The 25,755-nt window shown below is 44.7% G+C and overlaps 2 protein-coding genes across 7 annotated transcripts in view; both read left to right on the top strand.

Moving 5' to 3' along the window:
* rc3h2 (ring finger and CCCH-type domains 2) lies at positions 1 to 23,342 on the top strand. 5 transcript variants are annotated; one of them, XM_035608050.2, is made up of 20 exons: positions 1 to 593; positions 5,941 to 6,263; positions 6,383 to 6,500; positions 7,031 to 7,264; positions 7,671 to 7,846; positions 9,207 to 9,407; positions 9,566 to 9,698; positions 10,285 to 10,403; positions 11,581 to 11,693; positions 12,060 to 12,362; positions 12,663 to 12,844; positions 12,937 to 13,247; positions 13,332 to 13,478; positions 14,986 to 15,123; positions 16,796 to 16,960; positions 17,062 to 17,326; positions 17,684 to 17,768; positions 18,394 to 18,607; positions 18,731 to 18,894; positions 19,064 to 23,342. In XM_035608050.2, exons 2-20 carry the CDS (start codon positions 6,033 to 6,035, stop codon positions 19,209 to 19,211), a joined length of 3,447 nt encoding a protein of 1,148 aa, XP_035463943.2. In that variant the 5' UTR covers positions 1 to 593; positions 5,941 to 6,032; the 3' UTR covers positions 19,212 to 23,342. The 5 variants fall into 5 exon arrangements, with proteins under 5 accessions (XP_035463943.2, XP_035463939.2, XP_035463942.2 ...); XM_035608046.2 differs by having other exon boundaries at positions 4 to 593; positions 12,642 to 12,844; XM_035608049.2 differs by having other exon boundaries at positions 7 to 593; positions 12,642 to 12,844; positions 12,940 to 13,247.
* Positions 23,343 to 25,185: 1,843 nt separating this feature from the next.
* LOC118284635 (rab GTPase-activating protein 1) overlaps positions 25,186 to 25,755 on the top strand; it is a 60,511-nt gene continuing 59,941 nt past the window's right edge. For both annotated transcript variants that reach the window (XM_035607498.2, XM_035607497.2), the window contains exon 1: positions 25,186 to 25,340. The gene's annotated coding sequence lies outside the window, so the exon portion shown is untranslated. The remainder of the gene's footprint in view (positions 25,341 to 25,755) is intronic.

The raw sequence follows: 25,755 nt of genomic DNA, 5'->3' as shown, positions 1-25,755 counted from the left end.
CTTTTTATCCTTGCCCGCGACATTAAAGTAGTGCCCCCTCCTCCTCACGCTGCATGCTCCTCTGACAGTTACGCACAAGGAGCGCCCCCCCCCCCCCTCCCTTCTCCGTGTCGTGGGAAGGGCGGAGGAACACGGAACCCTCGGGGGTGTCCACGATGCGCGGACGCGCGGCGGCTCTGCGCCCGAGTGCGAGGCGCAGCTCCGGCACCGTCACCGGCGGAGCGATACGACCATCTTCCCCTCAGCTCCGGTTTGTCGAGGCGAGGGGTGTGTGGCTCTCTGCACCTGAGCGAGCGGAGTCCGTCACGTACCGAGCGGGGCGCGGAGGATCAGGACCGGACCGAGGGAGCTGCGTCCACAACGCTCCGTCAAATGCAGCGCAGCAACATCGCTCTTGCATCACTGCGCTTCTCTCCCTGAGCGGGCTGCTGCTGCTGCTGCTGCGGCTGCTCTGCGTCTGATGAAGATTGTATTCATCCTTTAGTTATTGTTATTGTTATTATTATTATTATTATTATTATTATTTTTGATGCGCTACGGTGGATGCTCCATGATGAATGTGTTTATTCCGGTGCTCCAGGGCAGTGCGTGAGGTAAGTGACTTATCCAGAGGTGCGCTCTACTTTCTCTTGCTCTCCAAAATTGGGAATTTGTTTGATGTGTGTGTATTTTTTTGTTGTTGTACTGTTCCACTTTCCTCGGTTGGAAATGATCCTCCGTTGAGCAGCTGGAGATTTCAGAAAGCACATCATTAGACCTGATGGAAGTATTCGGCCGCCAGCTGATCACCCGATTTCTGCAACTGGTGCTGATGGATCGTTATTAAAAAAAAAAAAAAGGGGGCAGGTTGCACTGACATTGTGGGCCTGCAGCTGACAGCCAGCTGCAAAGCCAGAGTTTTCTGGGAAGAGTTGAAGCACTCATTGCATGCTCCAAATGTGGAGGCTGGTTGGTGCTGCGTCCCGAGCGTGGTGATGGGAATCTGTGCACATTAGAAGGGAGCACATCACTTTTTTGCTCTCAGAATTTATTGCCGGAACACAGCAGGGTGCTTTTTGGCTCAGGTGTTGCACCACTGGCATCGTAAAAGTTGGAAGTGTGCAGCAGCATGTCATGTTTGAGGCTCCTCTGATAACCTGCTGATGTGCGACTACACAAGCAACCTGATATTGTGACCATATCCTCCCGGGGCTGTAACAAACTGGTTGGCTGCAGACACATCTCACAGGCGTAACAGTATGGTGGGCCTTTTATTGTAAATGCGTTATAATGCAGCAGCTTGTGTGGCTGCATACTTGCCCTGCCTCTCATCCAGACACTACCCCCGCACACTTTGATGACAGGCGTAATGAATTAATAATCACACAGACCCACATACCACTACTGTACCCTGGAAACCAAGAGAGCCGACATCGTGAAAGAACTGTAGTACTCCTGCAGTAAATAATGGAGCAACACGGTCCAAACATAACAGGGACACCACCCACTTTGTCACCTGATGTAAACTAGAGCTGCCATGTTAAAAACAAAAATACCTAATCATGTGCATATGATATTGCAAGTATATGGCGTCTGTGTGCCTGCAGAGAGCTTTTCAAGAGATTCACAAGCATCAGTTCTCAGTGTTAAAGTTGAACTTTCTCTTCATCATCATTAATGTGCTGTTGCTGTGGTGACGGGCATCGTTTTCGCCTCACAGCCGAGAAGCGCTTCTTCTCATACCAACAGAAATGGGAAGTTCGGAGCGCTTGTTCATGTAAACACATTTAATTTGTTCCACTTTGTTGTCAATTTATCTGTGAGTTAATTTATGTTCTTCTTCCTACTGTAGCTTGCTTGAGGGGTTTTAGTAGTGTGGGTGGGTGTGAAGTTTCAGTGTTTCAGTGCTTTACCTACTACGTTGAAGGCTGTACAATTGCGTTTATGTAAAATTTGTGGTTGTAGCTGCGAGGGACATGCAGGACACATTTGCGGAGGAAATCCAAAATTTCATTAGCATATCAATCAAAGCGAGTTTTACACATTGAAAATAGTGTGTGTGCGTATATTCTATTGAGTGGGTAAAATACAGTAGTGAGGATGCTGTCTCAGGTCGCAGAACCAGACGGTTATTATGCTTTGAGCTGATGTACACGGGTCCAAAAGTCCGAGAGCACTTTTAGTGTTTGAAAAGCTTTTGTGAATTATCTTGATTGCATAAATCTGTGTCGCTGGCTCATCGTCGACCCCCCCTTAGCCCAACATTACACCGTTTCTTCGCTTTAAAGTTTGATAAGCTGCGTTACAGGGACTCGCTTATTGTCCCCATAAGGAAGACAAGTCCCCATAATGTGACTGTGTCAACAGATTCAGGTCTCCGCAACGCAGACCACAAACACACACACACACACACACACACACACACACACACTTGCTTCATGGAATGTTTCTAATTCTGGGGTCTCGATGACGGTGAGAAGGAGCCGGGAACATGGGAGCTCATATTACTTCGACTCATATTCTGTGGTGTGTGTGTGCAGTAATACAACACACCCACTTCTCCCCGTAACAAGACCAGACCTATTCATGACCGTGGGGGCTTCTTGTGTGTGTGTGTGTGTGTGCGCGCGCGTGTGTGTGTTTGTGCGTAGTATGTCCTTGCATTCACTTAATATCTCTTTTAGTTTGTACCTCTGTGTGTGTTAATGTTTCTGGGGTGATATGAGCGTGAGTGTTCATCCAGCAGATGATCCACCCAGAGACAGTTTGTTCCTTATCGCTGCTAATGGTTGTTGTCTACAAAGTGATCAAACCTTTTACTTTTAGATCAGTTCGGCTATTTTCTTGCCTTTATTCGTTTATGTGTGTGTGTGTATGAGTGTGTGTTAGAGAGTGTGGCACAAGCGTCGTATGAATATGTGTTAGTGAACGGGACCTGTAGCGTTTAACTAAAATGATGCTTTGCAACGCAAATGCAGTCCGTTTACCAATTATATCGAAATGTATCTTGCCAATGACTGAATACTTGGATCGTCCGTGCACTATGCTGGAGAAATATTTCACCTCTGTTATGATATTTTGCAAGAGCTCTGCTAGACTAAGGACGGTTACACCCCATGCATGATTTAAAGCACACACAAAAACACCACCCTCAAAATAACCTCTTTCTTTCTCTTTCTGTCTGAGACGTGCCAAAAGAAACTCCAGATGCCCTCCCCCCACACAGAGGGGGCCAAGTGAGGACCCACAGTCCTGAGCCAGATGATAGCTCGCCAACTGTTGGCTGTAAAGACACACAATGTACTTCTCATCCTCCGCCCCTGCGAGTGGGTGGCTCAACAGGCGAAATGCTGCTTTGGCCCCTCGAAAGTTTCATCAATTTTAGGGATGTGTTGCTCTTAAAACACACGGACATGTAGACGTGCTGCGTCTTTCTTGATGCTTCCTCGGTTTGTTTAAAAAAAAAAAGAAAAAAGGCACATCTTCAAGTTATTGCTAAGGTGAGCTGTTGGCACAAACAAGTCGCAAAGAATGAACCCAGTCAAACATTTCCTCATTTTTAAAACACTCACGAGGAAGAGGTGCCTGATGAGGAAGTTGAGTTCTGCAGTAATAATACAACACACCCACTTCTCCCCGTAACAAGACCAGACCTATTCATGACCGCCGGGGCTTCTCGTGTGTGTGCGTGTGTGTGTGTGTGTCACATGCACTCATAGTGATCCATTCATGCAAAGCAGTGGAAGTCTTTTGTTAATGATATTTTGCACTCGTGTGATGTTCCGGTCTCAATGCATATTAATAATCGAACTGCGGCGTGGCAGTGTGCAGAGCACAGAGAGACAGACAGCGCCCGGCGTCTTGTAATCTGCCAGGCCCCTGGGTTGAACAGGATGCAGCAGTTGGTCAAAGCAGGAACAGGTGGCTGTCAACGGCGACCATGCAGCCAGTGAATCACGGTGAACAGTTGTCCCGAGAGTTCGCGCCGCTCCCATAATCTGCAGGCGCGCAGACAAAAGGGCGTTTTTATCCATGTGCTCATGCGCCAAGATAAAACTCCCCACCTTCTTTGTCTCCAAAACGTGCCCCCCCCCCTGCCACTCTTCCTCACAAGGTTGTTCAGTACTTTGTGGGCTACAATGTGTTGACGCCGGGGCTCCTCTCAGAAGGAAATATGACCCGTGAGGACAGGGCGAAGCTGTCCTTACCACCGAGGAGGAAAAGCATGCGCCACGTGCTGTGGGCAGATAGGAAGGTGCGTAAAACTGGTATGAAAATTGACGTGTCCCCATAAATATTTATACAGTATATCATTTGATATGTAATTCCTAGTAAGATTGGGGTGTCTTATTTCCGATTGGTATTTTTCCATACTGTTTTCATAGTGTTCATAGACAAATAGATATACATCCTGCTGTGAATAGGTCAGTTGTTCTGCACATGCTCTCAGAATCAAACAAGTTGGTTGCAGCATATTTTCCCCCATAAATTGTCTCTCTTTTTTTAAAAAACTTTTCTGTGTTGTAAAACGTGATTTGTATTATATGATATATGAATGTAAAAAAACCAACATTTTGGATGCAGGTTCCACATCGTCACCGTTTCATAGCTGTGAGAGATTTGCGACCTGCACACGGAAGCAAACATTGTCTTATGAAGTTTGGATTGTCGCTGGTACCTGGTGTCCTGTGATGATTACTCATAGGGCAGATTCTGACTGGGAACCTGTTTCTCATCATGATAACAGAATTGAGTTCTTTGAAAAGTCTGAGGACACCTGATTCTAAGTGTTAGAAATATCCTTTGTTTGATCAGTGTGTGTGTGTGTGTGTGTGTGTGTGTGTGTGTGTGTGTGTGTGTGTGTGTGTGTGTGTGTGTGTGTGTGTGTGGGTGTGTCTGGTGAGCAGTTTGAACAGATGTAACAGACCCTACTGGCAACAGGTGCTCGCTGTCTGGAGGCTGTGCGCATTGAATGGGTTTTTTTATTTTTATGTTTTATTCATGTTTGCATTTATTTTGATTTTGCTTTTAGTGAATGCGATGATACATCAAACAAACAGAAGAAGGAGAATATATGTTTTATAGAGCAAAGTTCTCCAAGACGTTATTTGTCTCGTGTTGATCCATCTGTTGGTTTAGAAAACAAAACCCTTCTTGAGTACTGGTATTTAATTTATTTGTTGGGAATTTAGCGTTATTGAATTAATTTAGTTTTCCCTTTCATTTTTATTTTTATAGTGTAGTATTTTATTGGCTTGCCCTCTTTGTAGAAGAAGTATGGAGGCTAAAGTCAGCGAATCAAGAGCAGCATCTCAGCACAAATATGATGATTTCAAACCGTCTATATATATATATACAGCATATTATGATGTGTACATTTATTTCCTGTCCCATTTTTGTAATGAGGTGAGTGAAATGTAGACTTGGACTTTAAACAGCACAAAGTGTGTTCTGCCAATGGGTTGATATTTTGGATAGAAAGCACTTTTATAGGGTACATTAGATTAAATAGATTTAGGACTTTTATGACTTTTATGCCGAGAGGGACTGGAGACTGCCTGTGTACTTAGCTAAATGCTTATTACACTTGATGAAGCTCAAAAAGAATGATCATATTGTTGCTGCTCATGAATCAGCTGGACACCAAGCTCATCGATTAGAACGACAAACTGTGGCTTTGTATGTTTGCACTTGCAAAGCGCGAAAGGCGTGTGACGCTTTTCCTTCATGGTGTCGCTGCTGTCGCGGTTACGTTATTGCTGAAAAAGGCACAAGAGGATAAATAATTCCAACTAAGTTGAATTTTGCCATCTGGTGGTTTGCTGAAATAACTAGTCAATTAACTATTTGTACGGTGAAAGCACATTTTATATTATTATAACAGTGTTTTCGCTTTATATTATTCGTTTGCCATACAATACTGTACTATACTAATTTGTTACATCATCATGTCCCTCACAGTGGCCGTCGGCGAGCAGGAGCTGTTGTCGGGGCTCGTTGACATGCGTTCCCCCTGAGCTTGGCGACGCCTCCCTCGGTGGTGTGGTGACAGCATGCCAGTGCAGGCAGCCCAGTGGACGGAGTTCCTGTCCTGTCCCATCTGCTACAATGAGTTTGACAGCAGCGGCCACCAGCCCATCAGCCTGGGCTGCTCCCACACGGTGTGTAAGACCTGCCTGCACAAGCTGCACCGCAAAGCCTGCCCCTTTGACCAGACACCAATCAGCACGGACATCGACCTGCTGCCGGTCAACTGCGCCCTGCTGCAGCTGGTGGGAGCTCAGGTGAGTCAGGCGGAACAAAGAGGCGCCCCCTCGGACGAGGGTAAACTAGGCAATCGCGATAAGACGACCCCTCAACTCTGTCTTGTGTGTCTGTGTACGCTCTGATGTCGGCCTCCTAGGTCCCAGATGTGCAGCCGGTGAGCCTGAGCAGTGCAGCGGAGGTGGAGAACTATGAGGTCTGCAGGGTGTGTGTAGAAGAGCTGGCTCTCTACCTAAAACCTATCAGCGGAGCAAAAGGTAGTGCGTTCGTGTGTTTGTGCGCGTACAAATTTGAACTCTGTGGACATTCGTATTTAGTGCTGCTGTTGAGCGGCCCGTGTGACTTGGCATTTGTGCTTCTCACACTTCTCATGTCACCTGAAAGCTTCCGTACTTTTGTGGTACCCAAGGAGAATGTGTCTTTCTGCATAACCCTGACAAGGAAGATGAATGTTTACCGACAGGTAGTTCCTGGCGCAGTGATATGGTAGCACTCATCATTCTTGGCTTCGGATAATTCACAGTCATGACTGGGAAGTTAGATGTAAGATGAAACTTTGAGGCTCATCCCTTCCAAGATTGAGGCCATTAATTCCACCTGCATAGCTCGTTGGAACAGACTGTTCTTGTGCGGTTGGAGGAAGAGGTTTCTTTTTGTTCCGTTACTTTTTATTTGAAAAGACTTATGTGGAGCTAAACTTAATCAGATTCAAAATGACAAAGATAACTTAAGTCAGCATTGTCATTGTGATGAAGCTGTTTTATCACAGACGAGTCTCCCCCTGCAGGTGTGGCGACCCAGAGTCCGAGCGTGCTCAGTCGGCCCATGCAGAGGAAGCTGGTGACCTTGGTGAACTGCCAGCTCGTGGAGGAGGAGGGCCGTGTGCGGGCGGTGCGGGCAGGCCGGTCGCTGGGCGAGCGAACTGTAACCGAGCTTATCCTACAGCACCAGAACCCCCAGCAGCTCTCTGCCAACCTCTGGGCGGCGGTGAGGGCGCGAGGATGCCAGTTCCTGGGACCTGGTGAGTTATGATTGACAAACAGTGTAAATAATACATCAAGGATTTGAACGTCACGCCTCTACTGGAACACAGAAATCGATGCTGTTGCTGGTACATGGTGTCCTGTGATGATTACTCATAGGGCAGATTCTGACTGGGAACCTGTTTCCCATCATGATAACACAATGAGTTCATTGACAGGTCTGAGGACACCTGATTCTAAGTGTTGGAAATATCCTTTTGATCATTGGAGAAATCTAAAATATGCATTGTTTGGTGTGCCGACATGTATATTCATGCTCGATTGTTTCTGAATATTTTTTCGGGCACGGCTTCCTTATACCCTCTTTCTCTGTCTTGCTGCCGCCCCGACATCCCCACCTCTTGCTGTCTGTCCCTACATTCCCCTCTAACTCCTCCCCATCAGCTATGCAAGAAGATGCACTGAAGCTGGTTTTACTGGCTCTGGAGGACGGCTCAGCTCTGTCCAGGAAGGTGCTGGTTTTGTTCGTAGTCCAGAAGCTCGAGGCTCGGTTCCCTCAGGCCTCCAAAACCAGCATAGGCCATGTGGTGCAGCTGCTCTACAGGGCCTCCTGCTTCAAGGTACTGTGCAGGGAATCCGCAAAACACATGTATACACAAAAAACCCACAGATGTGTGAACATGTAAATAAGCTGCACTATTAACGGCTCGATTGATCGAAACAAGACGCTCACAGCTCTATGAATGGAGTCCATGTCAAAGTGAACAAAAAGAACCTCTGTCTGCTCCTGTCCAAAGGACCCAAGCCCTAATAAATGAACAAAAGACGGGTATTTAAATAGATACTCATTAACCACCACGTGTCTCTTGCCCCAGCGATAGTGCTTCAGTACTTTTTCATGTAATCAGATGTCCAAAACTGTTATGCCTGTCAGCTTGAGAGTTATATTTTCCATGAAATAAAATACCAAATTAGAATGAATTAGAGCGTCTGAGTGAGCTTTGGAAAACCCCAAGTAGAATGTCTTCTGTAGTAGAGCATCAACGTCATACATGTAATAAGGATATGGGCCTCTGTGGTTATATTTTGTGTGTGTGTGTGTATTTCTGTGCCCCTTATCTGATGACACACATCGCTGGTAGGGCAGAAATGCCAGCTATTTGCCCGTGATGTAACAGCGGTCTATATTTGCCCTTGTTGCCCCGCCCTGATGGACAGAGACAGAAAGCGCAGATATACAGAGAAAGATAGATGAAAGTGCAGGAACAGAGCGACTTAAGCTAAGAGGTTTCTTAAATGATGGAAAGCAGCAAGAGTGTGTGAATAACTATGAAGTCTGATTCTGTTTGATTGTTATATTTACAGTGTGCTGGTGTCTAATGATGATTACTCATAGGGCAGATTCTGAGAAGGGGAGAATCCCTTTATATGATCTGTGTTTGAGTTTTTAAGTCTGAAGACACCACACACAGACAAATATTTCATTGGAAAATCACAAGTATCACTCTTAGTACTAAGTAAATACCAATCCAAAATACTTCTTTATTATTTAGGGATACGTCACTTTGTGACAATTTGTTACTTAGCAAGGTGACACTGGAAACACTGTAATGTACTTGTCGGCGAAATGCAAACTGAGACGGCAGCATGTTGATGTCAACAGGTTTCTGATTATACAATCATAAATTATGCAGCAGCAACTGGTTCTGCCTTCACACATTTTGGGTACCAACTAATCCTACATTTTATTTGTAATATTATATATATATATACAATATAATATAATAATATATTCTAATTGTAATCTGAATATTCTTCCTCTTTCTCTGTATCAGAGACAGTCTCACAAGACGTGACCCTCTGAGCTGTCCATGCTTTCTGTTTTTGCCCTTGTCGCTTTTCTCACTTCCCTCCTGTGTCTCAATTCCCACTCGTACTTATTCTCTCTCCCTCCGTCGTCCGTCCCCTCCTCCCTCTCAGGTGACCAAGCGCGATGAGGACTCTTCCCTGATGCAGCTGAAGGAAGAGTTCCGTACGTACGACGCTCTCAGGAGGGAGCACGACGCCCAGATTGTCCACATCGCCATGGAGGCGGGCCTGCGCATCTCACCTGAGCAGTGGTCGTCTCTGCTGTACGGAGACCTGGTCCACAAGTCACATATGCAGTCCATCATTGACAAGGTACTGTTGTTTCTCTTGTGTAAGTGTCGTCGTTGCTTGTCGACAAACTCACTTTGGATTTTTCAATTATGAAGAGCCTCTGGAGAAAAGAAGCAGAGGACGCGTAAATGCGTCACGTTCTTCTAAGACGGACTCTCCTCTTCTGTCTTCTGCTCCAGTTGCAGTCTCCTGAGTCATTTGCAAAAAGTGTTCAGGAGCTGACGATCGTTTTGCAGAGGACGGGAGACCCGGCCAACCTCACAAACCTTAGACCCCACCTAGAGCTGCTCGCCGACATAGACCACAATCCAGGTACCTCTCTTTGTTTAACGGCATTCACCTGAATGGATGCTGATAAGTCTGAATGATTAAAGCGGCCTGTAAATAAAGGGTTTGTCCGGTTCCACAAAGATTAACGAGATTGAGATGGGAATGGGCAAGCTGTGTGGCACTCACATACTATAAACTATTATTAGAATGGAAAAAACAGACGATTAAAACCACTGATTCTTCTCAGTGTTATACATTTATTAATCAAAGCACTGAGCAGAAACGTTTGATGTCTCTGCTCGTATTCTGTATTGTGGTTCCCTCTGGGAAGGCGGTGTCAGTCCGTCCACAACTTTGGGTCTGAATGAAGGATTTCATCAATGTCAATGTCATAACATTTGATACAGACATCCATGCTTCTATCAGCATGAACTGTAACTCCCTTGACTTTCATCTAGCACCATGATCTGGTTAAAATATATGAATTTGTTGAAATACTTGATGGAATTCCATGATGATGCTCAATCTCAACGTCTGTTGTAGGTTTGCTTCCTGTAATATCATGCCTTTTTGAGACCCTTGTGATGAGAAGCTCTACTAAACGGTGCGCTTGTTGACCTGTGTGCAGACGCCCCAGCGCCATCGTGGGAGGAGCTGGAAAGTGTGATGCTGGCTGTGAAGTCGGTGGTTCATGGACTGGTGGAGTTCATTCAGAACTTCAGCAAGAAGAGCCACGACGCTCCACAGGTAAACAGACACGACGGAAGATAGATTGTTTACATAATGTATGCATGGTGGAAAAGTGGCGATGAGCAAAGACGGACGGTCTGTAGAGGAGGAGTTGTGCTGCAGCCACGGCAGAGGGCCAGCAACATAGAAGATAAGGTGTCCATGGTTGTTGTTCCTCTCTCGGCTGTGGCGTCCGAGATAGTTAAGTGGATATGAAATTATCTCTAGCCACATGCACTAAATGGTTTGCAGTAATGGTTTGTGGGCTTAGCTAAATTACAATCAATTATTTAAATGATACAACAGCATTAGAATAAGTAATAGCAATTTGCAGATAAAGCGTCTGTGACGACTGAAACTGGTGTCTAACACTGCCTATAATGGGATGGAGTGAATGGAGGTGAAAGGAGGCCCATGTATCTGCACTACAGAATATCGAAGGCCTGATGAGATTGGATATACTGTATGCATTCATGCAGATCAAATTAATACCTGTGTAATCTAAACACTAATATGTAAAATAATATTTTTATTGATCATCCTTGCCAGACTGTCATGGAGTCCTGAACTCAGTGGCTAAACATACAGTACCATGATATTTTTTGAACGTTCAGGGGTCTGTGTTTACTTTGGTGGTTTGGAGAGGCCGCCCTGCCATGAATACAAAATTTCTATTGAGAATGTACCACAACGGTGATAATTAAAGTCTCTGATCACGTTCTCTCGTTTTATGATATTTGCCAACTCTCCTCTGTAGTCTGCCCATCCCCTTTATGCAGGCTCGACTTTATTCCCTTTTTCCTGGCACAGTGCCTTTGACATTTGTTTGACCTCCATAGTCATGAAATTTTATGATTCTTTTTACTTTCTACATCTGTAATGTAATAAGTTATAACGATCTGTAAATAGTTATTGGAATCACCATGGTGATACAGTTTACTTGACCACAGTAGATTAGATTAGATTCAACTTTATTGTCATTTGGCAGAGTACAAGTACAGAACCAGTGAAATGCAGTTGACATGAACGTTATACTTTTAACTGATAATCTTTTAACACACCTACCACAATTCAAACCTTAAACAAAGAGTTGCATCTTAATATAGCATATTTCACTGGTTGATTGTAACACAAGGGGGGTGGTGCATCAGTTTAATCGTACTCTTATTGTATTGTTTGTGTGTGCGTTTTGCAGCCTCAGGCCAACAGCAAGTATAAGACCAGCATGTGCCGAGACCTTCGTCAACAGGGTGGCTGTCCTCGAGGAACCAACTGCACATTCGCACACACACAGGACGAGCTGGAGAAGTGAGTGAGCCCACAGGAGACCTCAGAAATACCGTGATCAAGATAAATAACCCAATTAGATTTTTTTTTTTAAATGCGGTACGATTTACAGAGGTATAATGTCAGACAGAAGTTTGCTTGTCTAATTGGTTTTTTTTTAATGCTGTTATCTTTTATGTTTATGTAATCACAGTACACAGCATCCCCCCAACCTCCTTTTTAATTAGATTTTATTAATATATTAATATATTCACATATTTATTTTACAAGAGGCCCGCTGTGGCAATAATATTGCAATACTAAGTCTACACACACACACACCCCTGTTATCAGGGCTTATCCTTCCCCCCTGTACTGAATTTTCCCATCATCCTTCCCCCTCTGCAGATTTAGACTGAGGAACAAGAAGAGCAGCAGCGTGGGCCGCGCATTTCCGTTAGCGCCCGGTGTCATGGGTAAAACTTTCACCATGGAGGGAAGCATCCACACGGATGCTTCTGCAGGAGTGGGGCAGGAGAATACAACTCCGCTGACAGAGGGAGTTCCCGGCCTGACTCACCCACAGCTTATCTCCAGGGGGGCAGACATGATCGATGAAATGAAAAGAGTGGTGCCAAATGGATCGAGTGGGGCTAACGGGTCCAACGGGCTACCTGGCACCAACAGAACCACGTCGCGTTCAACGGAGCAGTAAGATTATTCATATTATTCAGCCCAATATTATACACAGTGTGTGTGTGTGTGTGTCCCCGTGTGGTTGCGTGCAACATTTACATTTAAAATAGTCAGGTCATATCGACATTTACAAGTCATCTGATGTATTGGACTTGTGCACATATTTGCATATGATTTGGGAAAGAAATTATCCATCACAAACATTTATGATGCTGTTGGGAAGGTCTGACCTCAGATATATCCAAGTCAGTCTGTGGTCATTCTTTCTCTTTATTTTGTCACTGTGTCAATTAGGACGCCCGTCTCTCCTCCCAGGACTCCAGTCGGCCATTCCTCAGCGTCCTCTCCCTTGACCACGGTTGGACGGGGTGATGGCTGTGCTCCGATACCCAAACACGGTCCGTTCATGCTGCGCGCGCCACATCCCTCGCAGGCGTCAGAGCTGTATTATCAGGAGCCCCACTCTGCTTATGACACGGCCCACTATCAACAAACCTGTGAGTTGAGATTTTAAATAAAAGTTTGAATTTAACAAAACAAAAAATACAAATGAATGTTCTCTTCTCTGACCCCTTCTTCTTCTCCCCAGCAGGTTCTTACTACCCATCTACTCTTCATCCTCCTCACAAACCCTGCATGGCTCGCTTCCTCAGATCGTCCAATGTCCCAGAATCCTCTCTGCCACCCTCCATCGGACCTCAGCCATCTCCCTACCCCAGTGACCCTCAGTCTCCACACCCACCTTCCTCCTCTTCCTCTGGGTACCCACCTCACCCGCCCAGAGATCGGATGGGTCCCCCCTTCCATCCCCACCCGGGGCAGCCTCAGTATGGGCCTCTGGGCCCTGCTCATGGGGTTTATGCGCCCCTTTATGACAGCAGGAGAGTATGGAGGCCTCAGGTGAGTCTCCTACTGACTATCGTGTAACTATACAAACTGATTATGTCACAACTTTATTGATAACGTTGACAACTGCCATTACAGCTGTACCACAGAGAGGATGCGAGGAGTAACTCTCTCCCTCCAGAGGTGCTGCATTCCTCCGTCTACCAGCCTCCACTCAGGGAGAGATTCAACTCTCTAGATAGCAACTACTGCTCTGGAGCCGACCACCGTGCAGGGCTACACAGGGTAAGTGACATAACAATGCACCATTTACGCCATCTTCCTCTGACTGTCCAGAGAATTTTATTTTCAAATGCCAACACACGTCATCACTGAGTTAGTATAAGAAACATATTTGGCTATACACTGTACTAACTGGCTTGGGCTGCAGCTTATCCCACTTGTTTTGGTGACATTTATTCCCACGTTGACGGAAGCAGTGGCAACACATTATCTATTTAAAGAGCTTACGGCTTTGGAAAAACAATACATTTTAATTATTGATGTGGGCATACTATATAAGAAATTATCCACTCTGTGCCATGATTAAAAAATAATGCGCTCTGCCAAGGGTCATTTTCTTTCCTTTCTGCGTTTCTTTTCCCGGTGTCGTGAGAAATCTCTTGGGTAACATCCAGTATATCCAGCGAAGCCATCTGCACTCATTCTGTATTAATTGATGCTTGCCTGTCTAACACTGAGCAAATTCCTTGCTGCGTTCTTTTCAGCAACATTTCTTCTCCTTCGGTTTCTCTTTTTACACCCACGTATCATCTCACCTCTGCCTTCCCTGCCAGCCACAGAGCTGCAGTCTGTGGCTCCAGCCTCCTCTGTAGTCCTCCCACTTCTCAGCCGAATTTGTCTCTACCTTCCCCCACTCACTTGTCACATCATCACATAGTTTTGCACATAGTATGGCTACCGATATACTAATACAATACAAGTATATTTGCCAACATTGCTGTGCTTGTTTGCCACATTACCTATGATGGAGATGTGTAACTCATTGAGGGGGAAAATATCTACATTTTGAAAAAAACTCCAGGTGACAAATATACACCTAGTATCGTATCATATCAAATATCATGTGATCTATATAAAACACACTAAAAGCTTCTTCTACAAAATAAGATTTATATTTATTTTGATAAAATAAAAAATGTTTCATCCAAGAATAATTCATTGGGGTGTGCGATGACACCTGAACTCTCTTAATAATCAATTCAAAATTATCTCTCAGGTGAATTGCAGGGAAATTTTCCAACAGCTGCATGTACAGTATACAGTATGGTGGGACAAAATAAGGGGAAGATTTTTCATTGTAAGTCACGCAATACAGAACTACTAAAATGAACATTGTTATGTACCACCAACACTATGTTGCCTCGCACTAGTACAGCTGCTTGTATTGTTCCCTCCCCCACATCTTCAAAAAGATTCCCCTGTCTGCCTTTATGTCCACACCTACACAAAATGTCAAATGGAATCAGAGGAAGATTTGATGCAATTCTGGATATTCCTCTGAGACACAACTTAAAACTTCTGTATTAAATTCTGCCGGCAGTGGGATTTGATTCTCTTAATGGTAGTTTTAACCTTTATAGTTTTGTTCTAATGCGCTAGATACCAAATGACATCATTGCTAAATTGTCAGTTAACAGCTTGTACATCTATTATTAATATGATTATGTTGAGACAATTATCTGTTATCTGTTCTCTTCCTCACCTTTCTTCTCTTTTCCAACACTCCCAGGATTACAGTCGTGTTCCTCTGGGCTACGAGGATCTCTTCAGAAGGAAGCAGGAGCAGTGGGCGCATCATCACCACCATCACAGCGCCAGCAGACCCTCGCAGTCCTCCCCCATCTTCACCATCGACTTTGGAACTGAGGTAGAAGGCAAATGAGAGCGACGCGACATGCGTTCTCACACAAACACGCACAGCATCTTTAAGAGATTCCATATACACAACAATAAGATTGAAATTCCACCATGACCACTTTGTTAATGCTGTCACGGCAGCCACCTGCAACTGTGAGTGAGGAATTTCTTATGCGTTTTAACCATTGTTAAAATACGTTGGATTTAATTCCTGTCCCAAAAGCTTGCATTTCGACTGTGTCCAACGCTACTTACTGTAAGTGGGTGATAGTTGCTTAGCAACTGTGGAGGAAGATATCATGGCAATGCACAATCGCGGCTCGTGTGCATGTGTGGGTGTGTGTGTGTGTGAGAGAGAGAGCGAGAGAGCGAGTGAGAATGGGAGAAAGAGAGAGGAGAGACTATAACAAGCAGTGACTCAGGCGTTCAGCTGAGTAAGGCTTTGTTGAGCAGAAAGTCAGATATGTCTTTCTGAAGACATCCACGTTCGAACGAGGCTCCTGTTAATCAAGCGGCGAGGACATTTTAATTGTTGGTTTACCAGTCTCTCTCAGTTTAATGTGGGTGCATCTGCACCGAGCGTAAGCAAACAAAATCATTGGCAAAAAAAGATTTGTTATTTTTATGTAATCATGTCCGGTGCTTGCCACAGTGATGACAGCTAAGTGGCAGCCAGTCAGCGCTGGAAGTGACAACATAAATCCAAATTAGTGAGCAGCCACGGCTGGTGTATTAGAGGGTATAAAGGGTCCTCGACTCACACCCTATGAATAACTCATTGTATGTATCCATCGTCTGCACCTGTTGATTTTGTGCAGGGTTGTGTTGGGGCTGACACATGTAGACAGACAAACGTACGGTCTCACATTCATGTTTAGAAGCGACTTAATCTCCGGAGTCGTCCTATGTGAAAACACAAATGTCCACAAATGTTGCCCTGAACATTTTCTGGAACTTTTCTCCTGACAGCCCCATAGAAAAATTTCCGAAAGAATTCACAGAGTGGGCGCGCGTCGATGACTGGAAACAAAAGCACTGAAAATGTCCTGACCCAGTTCTTTTTTTCAGCCATTTTCCAAAGTTCATGTCTGAAAACAGCTTCTGACAGGGCTGGCACATGTCGACAGACAGCCGCTCACGTTAATGCTTAGAGGCGTCTCAGAGTCTCCAATTCAGCTAATCCTTTCTGTGTGGCGGTGGCGTGTCCAACAGACATAACCAGCCAGTGGATTCTAACCCGTGACCTCCCAACACAAAGTGCCAGCGGCTTCGTGCCACCCCGGCCATCACTGTAAAGTTAAGACGGTTACATAGCTGCGATTAAGTGAGAAATTTGCAAAAACACGACTGCATCTCTGCAGAAGAAATGCTTTGCTGAAAGTCACTGTGTCGCTGCGACCCTTGGGCAAGTCAGTCAAGATTTAGCAAGACAAACAAGTAATTATATCAATGATGATGATTTTAGTCATGTGGTGCCTTTCAACCTGAAGCACAATGTTGCTTTCCAAGTGAAAAGAAAGCAGGAATTGAAATCAGTAACTCGTGGACTCTTCTTGTAGGTCATACAAAGGCATATACAGTATATAATATTATAAACAACTAAATAGGAAGCAAAGTAAATATGCTCCGTGTTCCTTTTTTGAATCTCTCTCTCTCTCTCTCTCTCTCTCTCTCTCTTGCAGCAGTTGGAGAGCAGCGGAGGCCAGTGCGTTGGGTGCAGGTTCAGAGGCGAGGAGAGTTTGGCGCACTACTCCCCGTGGTCCTGTGGTACCATCGGCCCCTGCCTCAGCTCCTTTGAGCCCGAACCACTGACACACACTTCGGCCCACTCCTGCTCAGAGCACTCGGTGAGACTCTCCAGAACACGCCCATGAGGACACGCACTCACACTGCCTGTTTCAGTGTACAGATGTGTTCTCTCACAGCCCCCTTGTTTTTCCTCATGCAGGAGTTGGACAGCGGCGGAGGTAGAGGCGGCGGCGGCGGCGGCGGCGGCGGGAGCAGCGGAAGCGCCGGTAAGCGGTGGCTGCATTCGCTGGATCACTACCGCCGCTTAAAAGACGAGGACCCCATCATTCCCTTTAGCGAGGGTCCCATCATCTCAAAGTGGGGAGCTATATCCAGAGCGTCACGCATGGGCTACCACACCAGCGACCCCGTCCAAGCCACGGCCTGCCAGAGAAGCGCCAGCACCACACCCATCAACTTTAAAGGTATGGGGGGATAACGGAGAGGTGTGTGGGGAGAGAGAGAAGAAAGTAAAAGATGTTACAAAAAATGTGTAAATGATAAGATTTTGGAATTACCTGTCTACACAGATTATGTCAGCATCATCTCCTAAAAAGCTATTTCATAGTGTAACTTTCAGTGTTGGGTTCTTTGCCTATAATTTATCTTTCACCATAATAATGTTTGAGCTTTGATTCATTTATTTGATTTTTTAACAGACGTTGATTTCTTAAGTTGTATACCGTGTTTCATCCTGTCAGCCTCATACTTTACACATGATATTTCTATATACTAACTTCTAATATGAAGGTCATGTTGCTTTGATCTTTTGTCCATCACAGATTACAACCCGCACTTGGACCACGGTGACTACAGGTGGGGCTCCAGAGGATCCGACTCCTCCAGCCACTCCAGTTTCCTCGAGAGGTACAACACATTTGGGGTTATTTCTATTTGTAGGGGTTTATTTTCCACTGGTCTTAAATATTGCCGTTCACCTGTGGGGAAGCATACAAACTCCACATGGAAAATAGCTTTAGTATTGAATAATCAACTAAACAATATGTGCCGTGTATTATTGAATATGATATGGCACATGCAGAAGTTAATTTCTGATTGTTCTTTGCTCAGTTGCCGCTCACTCCTACCCTCTCATCCCTCCACTGTCTCGTTGCGCAGCAGTCATTTCCTCTTGGTGGACATAGGCTAAAAATAGAGCTGCTAGCTGGTTGGTAAAAACACACGGGGCAGCCTGGAAAAGGAGTCAGGAAAGCCCTCTGCACGGAAGTCTCTGTTGCAGCGTTTTCCAACATACTGACATCATTTTTTAATCACCATTTTGTTATCAATATTGTAGTGTGGCCACATTTTGTCTGACTACCAGGCCGTTAACGCGCAAGGCATCGTTGCCATGTTGCATTTGTTATTATTTATTTTCATATTACCCTCATTATTGTCTTTCTACTCGTATCAAGGATACATACGCTGCATTGTATTTTTTAAAAGCTCGAGAACGATTATATTATTTGTTCCCATCCGTACGTGTTTTCAGTGAGCAGCTCTGCGCATCAGAGCTGCACGGCCGGCGGACTTCAATAAGCAGCGGAGAGAAAATGGTCTCTGATCTGCAAGCGCATCAGACCGCCTACCGCCAGGATCGGAACGGGGACCGGGCTGGGAGCGAACCGGACCCGGAACGGGACATTGAGCTGGAACTGTGTGCTCTGGACATGGAGGATTCAGACCACCAGGAGAGCAAGTCTCAGGTTGGTTTGATTATATATATTTTTTTAGGTTGCGGTGGACCATATCTTTACTGTAAATGTAATACATCCAAGTACGACCACATCTCTTACTGGTCTTTCTTCTCTCTCATCTTTGCCCCCTAGGAGTCTTTAGACCTGGTTACCCCACAGTCTCAGGATGCTTCCCACCTCCTCCCACCTTCCTGCTCCTCTCCCCTCCTCTCCTCCCCCGTGGAGGAGCTCCCCCACACAGAGGGTACCTTGACAGAAAAGATGGATGCTCACCTGCTCAAAAAGATGGCCTTCAGGTGAACTACCATGGCAACCATTGTTTCACTGCATATCCCTCAGTCCAAGCGTCTTGATTGACGTATTAATGTGATACAGAAGCTTTGCACGTAGTTTCCTCACACTCCTTTATTTCTGGCTTCCCTTCTTTCTTCCGTCCCTCCTCCCTCTCTGTCGTTTTTTCTCCAGAAAGTCTCTGTCTCCTGGAGGTTTGGTGTCAGGAGGTCTGGGCGTCCGCAAACTGGTGCTGCGGACTGGACCTCCTCGACTGGGGGACCCCTCCGCCCGGGCTTGCCCGGAAGCGCCCGGCACAGAGATGCTGCTCAATGGAAGCTAAGGGGACGGACGGTGATCTGCATCGTGCTGGTGCTGAGCTGCTAGCCCACAACCAGATCCTGTTTAAAGGGAGTGCCATTCAATTCCAGCCATCATACATGTAAACCTTACGCCTAGATAAAACTCGGCAGATGTGGCTCGACAGTGCGTGCCGTGCCACGCCGCAAGGAGCAAGAGAGAGAAAAGAGAGAACACACTGTCCCGCCTGCTGAGTGGGTCACTTTCACCAGTGTGTAGCTCCACAGAGAATTTAGTCATATCACTGTTAATGCCTAATAAGGTACATGCTCAGATTGCCTTTACGGTAGACGCTGAACTCGGTCATGTAGGAGAAAAGCTGGAGATCTCACAGCATCTTCACCACATTACTGCCCTCTCAATATGACATTGTTCCCCTGAGGTTTATAACATAATGTGTTTGTAAAGCTCTTGTTTATAACCAAGCCCCACATAGCTACCCAAGGAAACATTTTAAAAAAAACACCTTGGTGTTATCTACAGTTATTTTTTGTAACGTGCAAACAAATTTGTGAAGGCCACCGGTTTAGTTCATAGACTTTTGTTTTGTTGCTGCGTAACACATTGTCATACGTGTTTCATGAAAAACAGAGATAGACATAATAACACTGAGACAGGCCACTCAAACCCACCCGGCAGCAAACAGAGGCCTTCACTATGCTGATAGTGAAACAAGCCTCTGTCTTTTATGAGTCAGATGATCTTTTAAACGTTGACCATCGAATTCCCCTCGACTGCCACGAGATCACAGAGCACAGCGAGTTGCAGTCATGAACTGAATTTGTGAATGATCATGGATCACTAAAAAGTCACGAGGGATGAACAAAGTTTTTTTTTTCCCCATTCACAATATGCGAACCCTTTGTCAGTAGACTCATCCAGCGTAACTAAAGAATACAAAGCAATTCTTCTTTTTTGTTTCAAATTTAGTAGATTTCTCCACAAGCCACATTAACTCACAATTAATCTCTGTCTCACACACACGCACGCACACACACACACACACACACACACACACACAAGGCTCAAACATTAAATGCCGTGGCCTTTCTGTCCTTTTTGTTTTTTGCATTTATTTATATAAAACTCAACATGGGCAATGACATTTGTTCGTTGACAGACCACTGTCCTTTTTCAGAGGTGTTTTTACTTCAAACACTGGAAGTGTGCCCATGGCTTTTTTTGAGCTTTCCTTTCCCCATCCATTTACGCACTTTGTTAAGAATTGGCTGAAGCCTACATGTGTGTTTCTTCGTGCTGCATTTTCTGTTTTTTTGTGTTTAACATTTTGAAAAGTTTTTATGTTTATTTTATTTCATGCATTGCTAACTTCTGTGAAGTTGTTCGTCGGGGTATTTTGCGTCAGGATCTTTGTTACAGTTGTTTGCTATGTTTTGAATTCGCAACGGAGACGAAACTGATCATGTCGTCTAGCGCTTTTCTCTGTGTTCGCCAGTCGTCAGAAGTGCTGTCGTCGGGTACACTGTAAACCACCAAAGTCTAGTTCACTGTAATGTTGTGCGGTATGGAGGATTTCCATACAGACCAGCTTTGCCTCACCTCCTTTTTTTATAGATATGAGGCGCCCTGTCATGTGTGATTCAGTCTTAAAGACTTAAGCATGAAACATTAACCCAACGTACAGTATATATATATATATATATATATATATACAGGATTTAAAGTCATGAGATGTTTTCGGACATGAAAATTGGGTCCGGACTTTTTCCGGAGTTTGCCGTTCACATGTGACGAATATGCAGGAGGAGGTTGTCCGGGTTGGATGCGTTCACAATAGCAGGAACATTTCCGAAGCATTCAGGCGAGGAGTGGTGCCTGGGTCGAGCGCCCGCTCGCTCGCTCGCCGCGGAATTTCCATAAATTTGACTAGATCAGGAAAATGTCTGGACTTCAGTGCATGTCTGAAAGCTGCTGTTGAGACTCCACTTAGTTTGTTTACACCTGTTCTAAATCTTATGAGATTTGTGTAGAAGGACAAAATGAGGTTTTACTAATCTTTGAATATTTCACGCTCCCTCTTCGATTTCCTCTCACCTCAGATTCTGTACCTCCTCGTGAAACTTCGTCACGAGGGGCAAAGCAGCAAAGTCCTACCCCCTCAAGTTGTATCTTAAATCCCATTTTAGAGGATGGCAGAATGGCTGTACATGTGAGGAGCGTTTATTTGTTTTGAGTGACAATTCAAAATGGTGGACTGGTGACCCTTTCTTATCCACTTAAGCTGCTGAGAGAAGCTGGTTACGAAAGTGAAGAATGAGGCTCGACAGTTCAGTGTGACTCGGTGTGATATTGCTGTTTTGCACGCAGTGATCATTTCTGACCATAAAAGGCGAGAGCTGCCACAGGGATTCAGCTGCACCAACTCATTAAATGTTAGCCTCAGCTACCTACTGTTGCTCTGCACAGGTTTACAACTTCACCTTTGAGGTCGTGTAACGCAAGTGCCATGTTACGTACAGTACAGTACAATCAAACCTCTGCAATTTTCCTTAAAGCTTTCCATATTCCTGAGCTGTGCACTATATTTGGCGAGGAGGGAGAGGCTCAAGTTAAGTTGAGGAGGAAAATAGTCCTCTTGTAGTTCTGCTTTGTTCCACTAGAGGGGGCTAGATCCTTGTCTGTCTGAACCGCTCAGGGAAGACTTCAGTTGCTCAGCTTGTAGTTTGGCTTTTTCTACATTCATAACCTTAAATATTCAGTGGTGGCATTTACCTGAACTCCACGTGTTGATGACAGATCCTTTCACCCAAAGCATAAATGGGTGCAAAGTGTAATCGCTGATTATATTGTTGGCCAATGTTTACCTGTGTTTTCTTTCGCCTCTCAGTATCAATATTGGCTTTGGCTATTCTTGCTCTCATGGGAAAGGGCTGGGCACTACTGTACGTAAAAACAGTATTGTGAGTGTTGAACTTATGTCATGGTGATACTCTCTGTTTTCCTGCTGTAGTGGCTATAATTGCACTGCACTGATTTCTACCCCGTCACGGCCAGCAGGTGCCAGTGAGGGTCACCCCCACCCAACTTTCCTTTGGCCCCCGCTTCACCTCTGTCTTCCCTGCATCCTGCGTCATGCATGTGACATAGTCCCTATTGTGACGGCGGAGGAGTACTGATGATTCTGTAGTTGTGATACAACACGCCCAGCGCTGTAAGAGTTCTGCACATGCCCACTGTGTGGCCACGTCAAGTGCTGAAGTTTGCTTGCAGCATTTTACTCGTTTGCTCATGAAAATGAATTATCGTTTAATAGAGATTTTAATTGTTATTTACTATGATTGTTATTACCACAGTTGTTTGTTGTTGTGGTATTTTTTTCCTTCTTAGTATATTCTAAGTCTGCTTCTTTGTTTTGAATATCGGGAATTTGCTAAAACTCTTGAATTTTTTTATTAGACAAGAAAGTGTCTCATCATTCTATATTATATGGGGGGGAAGAGCCTGTTTGTTAATTGTGAAACATATGATGAACTGATGTTTTCTGACTATTGATGTCTGTATTAGACATTTTATTTGCGAATCTATTGTTCGATTGAAATGTAAATGAACTATTAAGAGATGGTACACATCCGTCATTGTATACAGTCTGGCACCATCATTAGATGGACTTATAGTATAGACGCTCATTTATACAACCTGTGATAATCAGCTATATTTAAATGTTTATATCATTGGGGCAGTTGTGTAATGTTTCAGGATGAGGAAAATGAAATCCTTAAGAGACAGCATATATAAAATGTCCCCATAATGAATAATACTGTTACGTATTCCATTTATTTCCTCGGAAATATCACATTGTGGAAGGTTTCCCTTTTACTTAACTGTTCGGTTATGCAGGAATGGAGTAGGTCTAACCTATGGTGATGACGATTTAATGTATGTGCTATTAATGATTGATGAAACTGTTGGGGTTTTTTTTGTATTGTTTGACTGACTGATTCTTCTGTGCATTTTCTGGCTTGTTCACTTGTGTTACACTGACTTACAGACAGCTTGGCCGAGCTCCTCTTTTGCACTGAGAGATGGAATTATAAAAATGGAAGATTTTTTGGCACATGAAATCGCATGCTACAATAAACCGATGAACAAATGATGCCTGTTTGTCTCGTGTCGTCCTTTGTGAATCTCTGTTTTCTCTTGTGCCTTTGAGAGGTTACTGACTCTTGACAGTGATTAACTGCATAGATACTAAACAGTCTCAGAAAGATAGATAGATGACTTTATTAATTCCACAGGGGGGAATTCATTTTTCATATTAGCCATACAGTAAGCGACTGTGTGCGTGGATGAAGAAAGTGCAAAAATGCAATATGCACAAGTTAAATACAAAGACAAAAAATAATACAATTAACAGTCCTGAAGATGTCTGATAAAAATGATTAGAAAATAGAACAAGTAGTGTAATAGTCCTAGTCACAGAGTGAACAATGCAAAGTTTAAGTGTCAATGCACTGATAAATCTGAATTAAGTTAGTCAAGATATGATTACACTTAGTCCTGCTCAGTGATCACAGGCCTGGCTTGGTTAATCAGATTATTCAGTCGTGCAAACAAAAGTACATGCTGCATCTCTCATTAACTTTATTCTTCATGGACTTAGATTTCCTGGTCAGGGAGACGGTGACCATGTGAGACCTCTGTCACTGACTCATTTTGCAGCATAGAATTTAATCTTATCAGGAAAACAACACACAATGGGTTGACAAAACACAAGGGGGTGCTAAAAATCTTCAAGTCTCATTGGAAAAATGTGAGTGGGAACTGCATTATGGGTCTTTATAACCAGTAAACTGTCCTTCGGTGGTCCTTTCACACCTAACGAGCTGTTTCAATATGTGTGTAATGTTTAATGGCTTTTTTATGTGTCAAATTGTTAAATAACAAATTGTTCCATTGTGTTACCTGGTCCAACACTGATGAAACAACAAGCCCCAACAGGCTGGGCAGGACGGACCAATGTGCCTGAAGCACAAAGAGAATCGTGGGTGTGTTTGTCACAACTGAATGCTGTGGCTTAGTGATTTAAAGGCACAGTGAATTAGGCCCCCATCACGTTTCTGCTCAAACTGCTGCCAAAAACCAGGGAATAATAAAGTTCCAAGTTACATTAACTTGGAACTTCAGAGGCGCTGTTTATTCTGGCGATGGGTGATCATGACGCCCCTATAACAAAAAGAGCAGACTGAACTTCAACCCTTTTTCTGAAGACACGTCGAAAGATAGTGTTATTAAAGTTGTTGAGCATGTTGAGCTCTGGTGTTGAGACCTGAGACATGAATAAAAGTACTTGAGCCTTCGACTGGCACTGTCTCTCCTGCACAACCTGTAACATTAGTTATAACAGCACACATATTTCGATTTTGCACATATGTATATATATTTGTACATATTTCATCGTATTGTATATCTTTTTCCTCACTCTTCTTCTCCTTGTACTTACAGTGCTTAGTTTTGTTGTTGTTGTTGTTGTTACGCAAACGCCAAAGCAAATTCCTTGTATGTGAAAACCTACTTGGTAATAAACATGATTCTGATTCTGACACTGCCCTGACCCCCTTAGAGACTTGAAACAGAAAAAATATGATAACAAATATAGACCAACAAATAGGGATTGCAATCAACTATAAACAGAAAGACTGTCAACACAGTTAAATAACATCAATGAAAAAGTTCAATACTGTATCATTCAATTGCAACTGACTTCCAGCTCCTGCAGAGACTTTGTGACCTGGCCGGCCCCATGGACACACACGAGGCCTGCTTGTGGACAACACTCGAACCCGGAGACTTGGCTCATCCGATTTCGAGCGCTGACAGCGGACATGCCCCCGAAAAGACGCAGAGACAAAAGTGCGCACGCATCAGGTCCTACAGCCTCCTCTCCTCAGCCCCAGCGAGGAGGAGGGGGAGGGGGGCGCGCGCACTGACAGACAGGCGCATGCGCAGTGCTGTTGCCAGCGGGTTGGTTGGTTGGTTGGTTCAGGGCTTGTGTTTACAGCTCTGCTGGATGCAGCTCGCCTGCTGATGTTACTCGGGCGGTACAATGTCGTGCCAACCGCCACCGGAGTAAATACAACTGTGGGGAAACAGGGTAAGCTGCTTCGCCCTCGCCCTCGAAGTTAAACGCGGCTGTCTCCTCCGTTGGGAGGAAATACATCTTGTTTGTCGCGGCTAGCATGGCTAGCATACGCTGGCTAGCTAGCTAACTAGCTAGCTAGCCAGCGTATGCTAGCCACTGCAATGGCCTCTGTCTGCGCTCTCCGGCGAGGGGCCAGTCGGAGGGTTCACTCTGCAATTATTTTATTCATTTCGCGAACACTTTTAAATAGCAGCTGCCACAAATTGCTTCGCAGTGACCCACCATTTTCGCCAGTGGGTCACTTTGTCGCTAAGAACATTTCCCACGGGCTGTGAATCGATGGCGGCTGAGGGAGTCGCTGTCTCAAGCTAACGTCTGGCAGGTTGGTGAAGGGCTAACCGAGTTCACTGTGCAGCTAGCTACATTA

This window comes from Scophthalmus maximus, chromosome 20 (assembly GCF_022379125.1).
Source record: "Scophthalmus maximus strain ysfricsl-2021 chromosome 20, ASM2237912v1, whole genome shotgun sequence".
Lineage (NCBI taxonomy): Eukaryota > Metazoa > Chordata > Actinopteri > Pleuronectiformes > Scophthalmidae > Scophthalmus > Scophthalmus maximus.
The sequence above is the reverse complement of the archived record's forward strand: the minus strand, read 5'-3'. Positions and strand labels throughout refer to the sequence as shown.

Coding starts and splice junctions, on each gene's coding strand:
- rc3h2 (XM_035608046.2), top strand. CDS start 6,033: ATGCCAGTGCAGGCAGCCCAGTGGACGGAGTTCCTGTCCTGTCCCATC. Junction 10,404..11,580: donor AGAGCCACGACGCTCCACAG/GTAAACAGACAC, acceptor TGCGTTTTGCAG/CCTCAGGCCAACAGCAAGTA. Junction 17,769..18,393: donor CACTCCAGTTTCCTCGAGAG/GTACAACACATT, acceptor ACGTGTTTTCAG/TGAGCAGCTCTGCGCATCAG.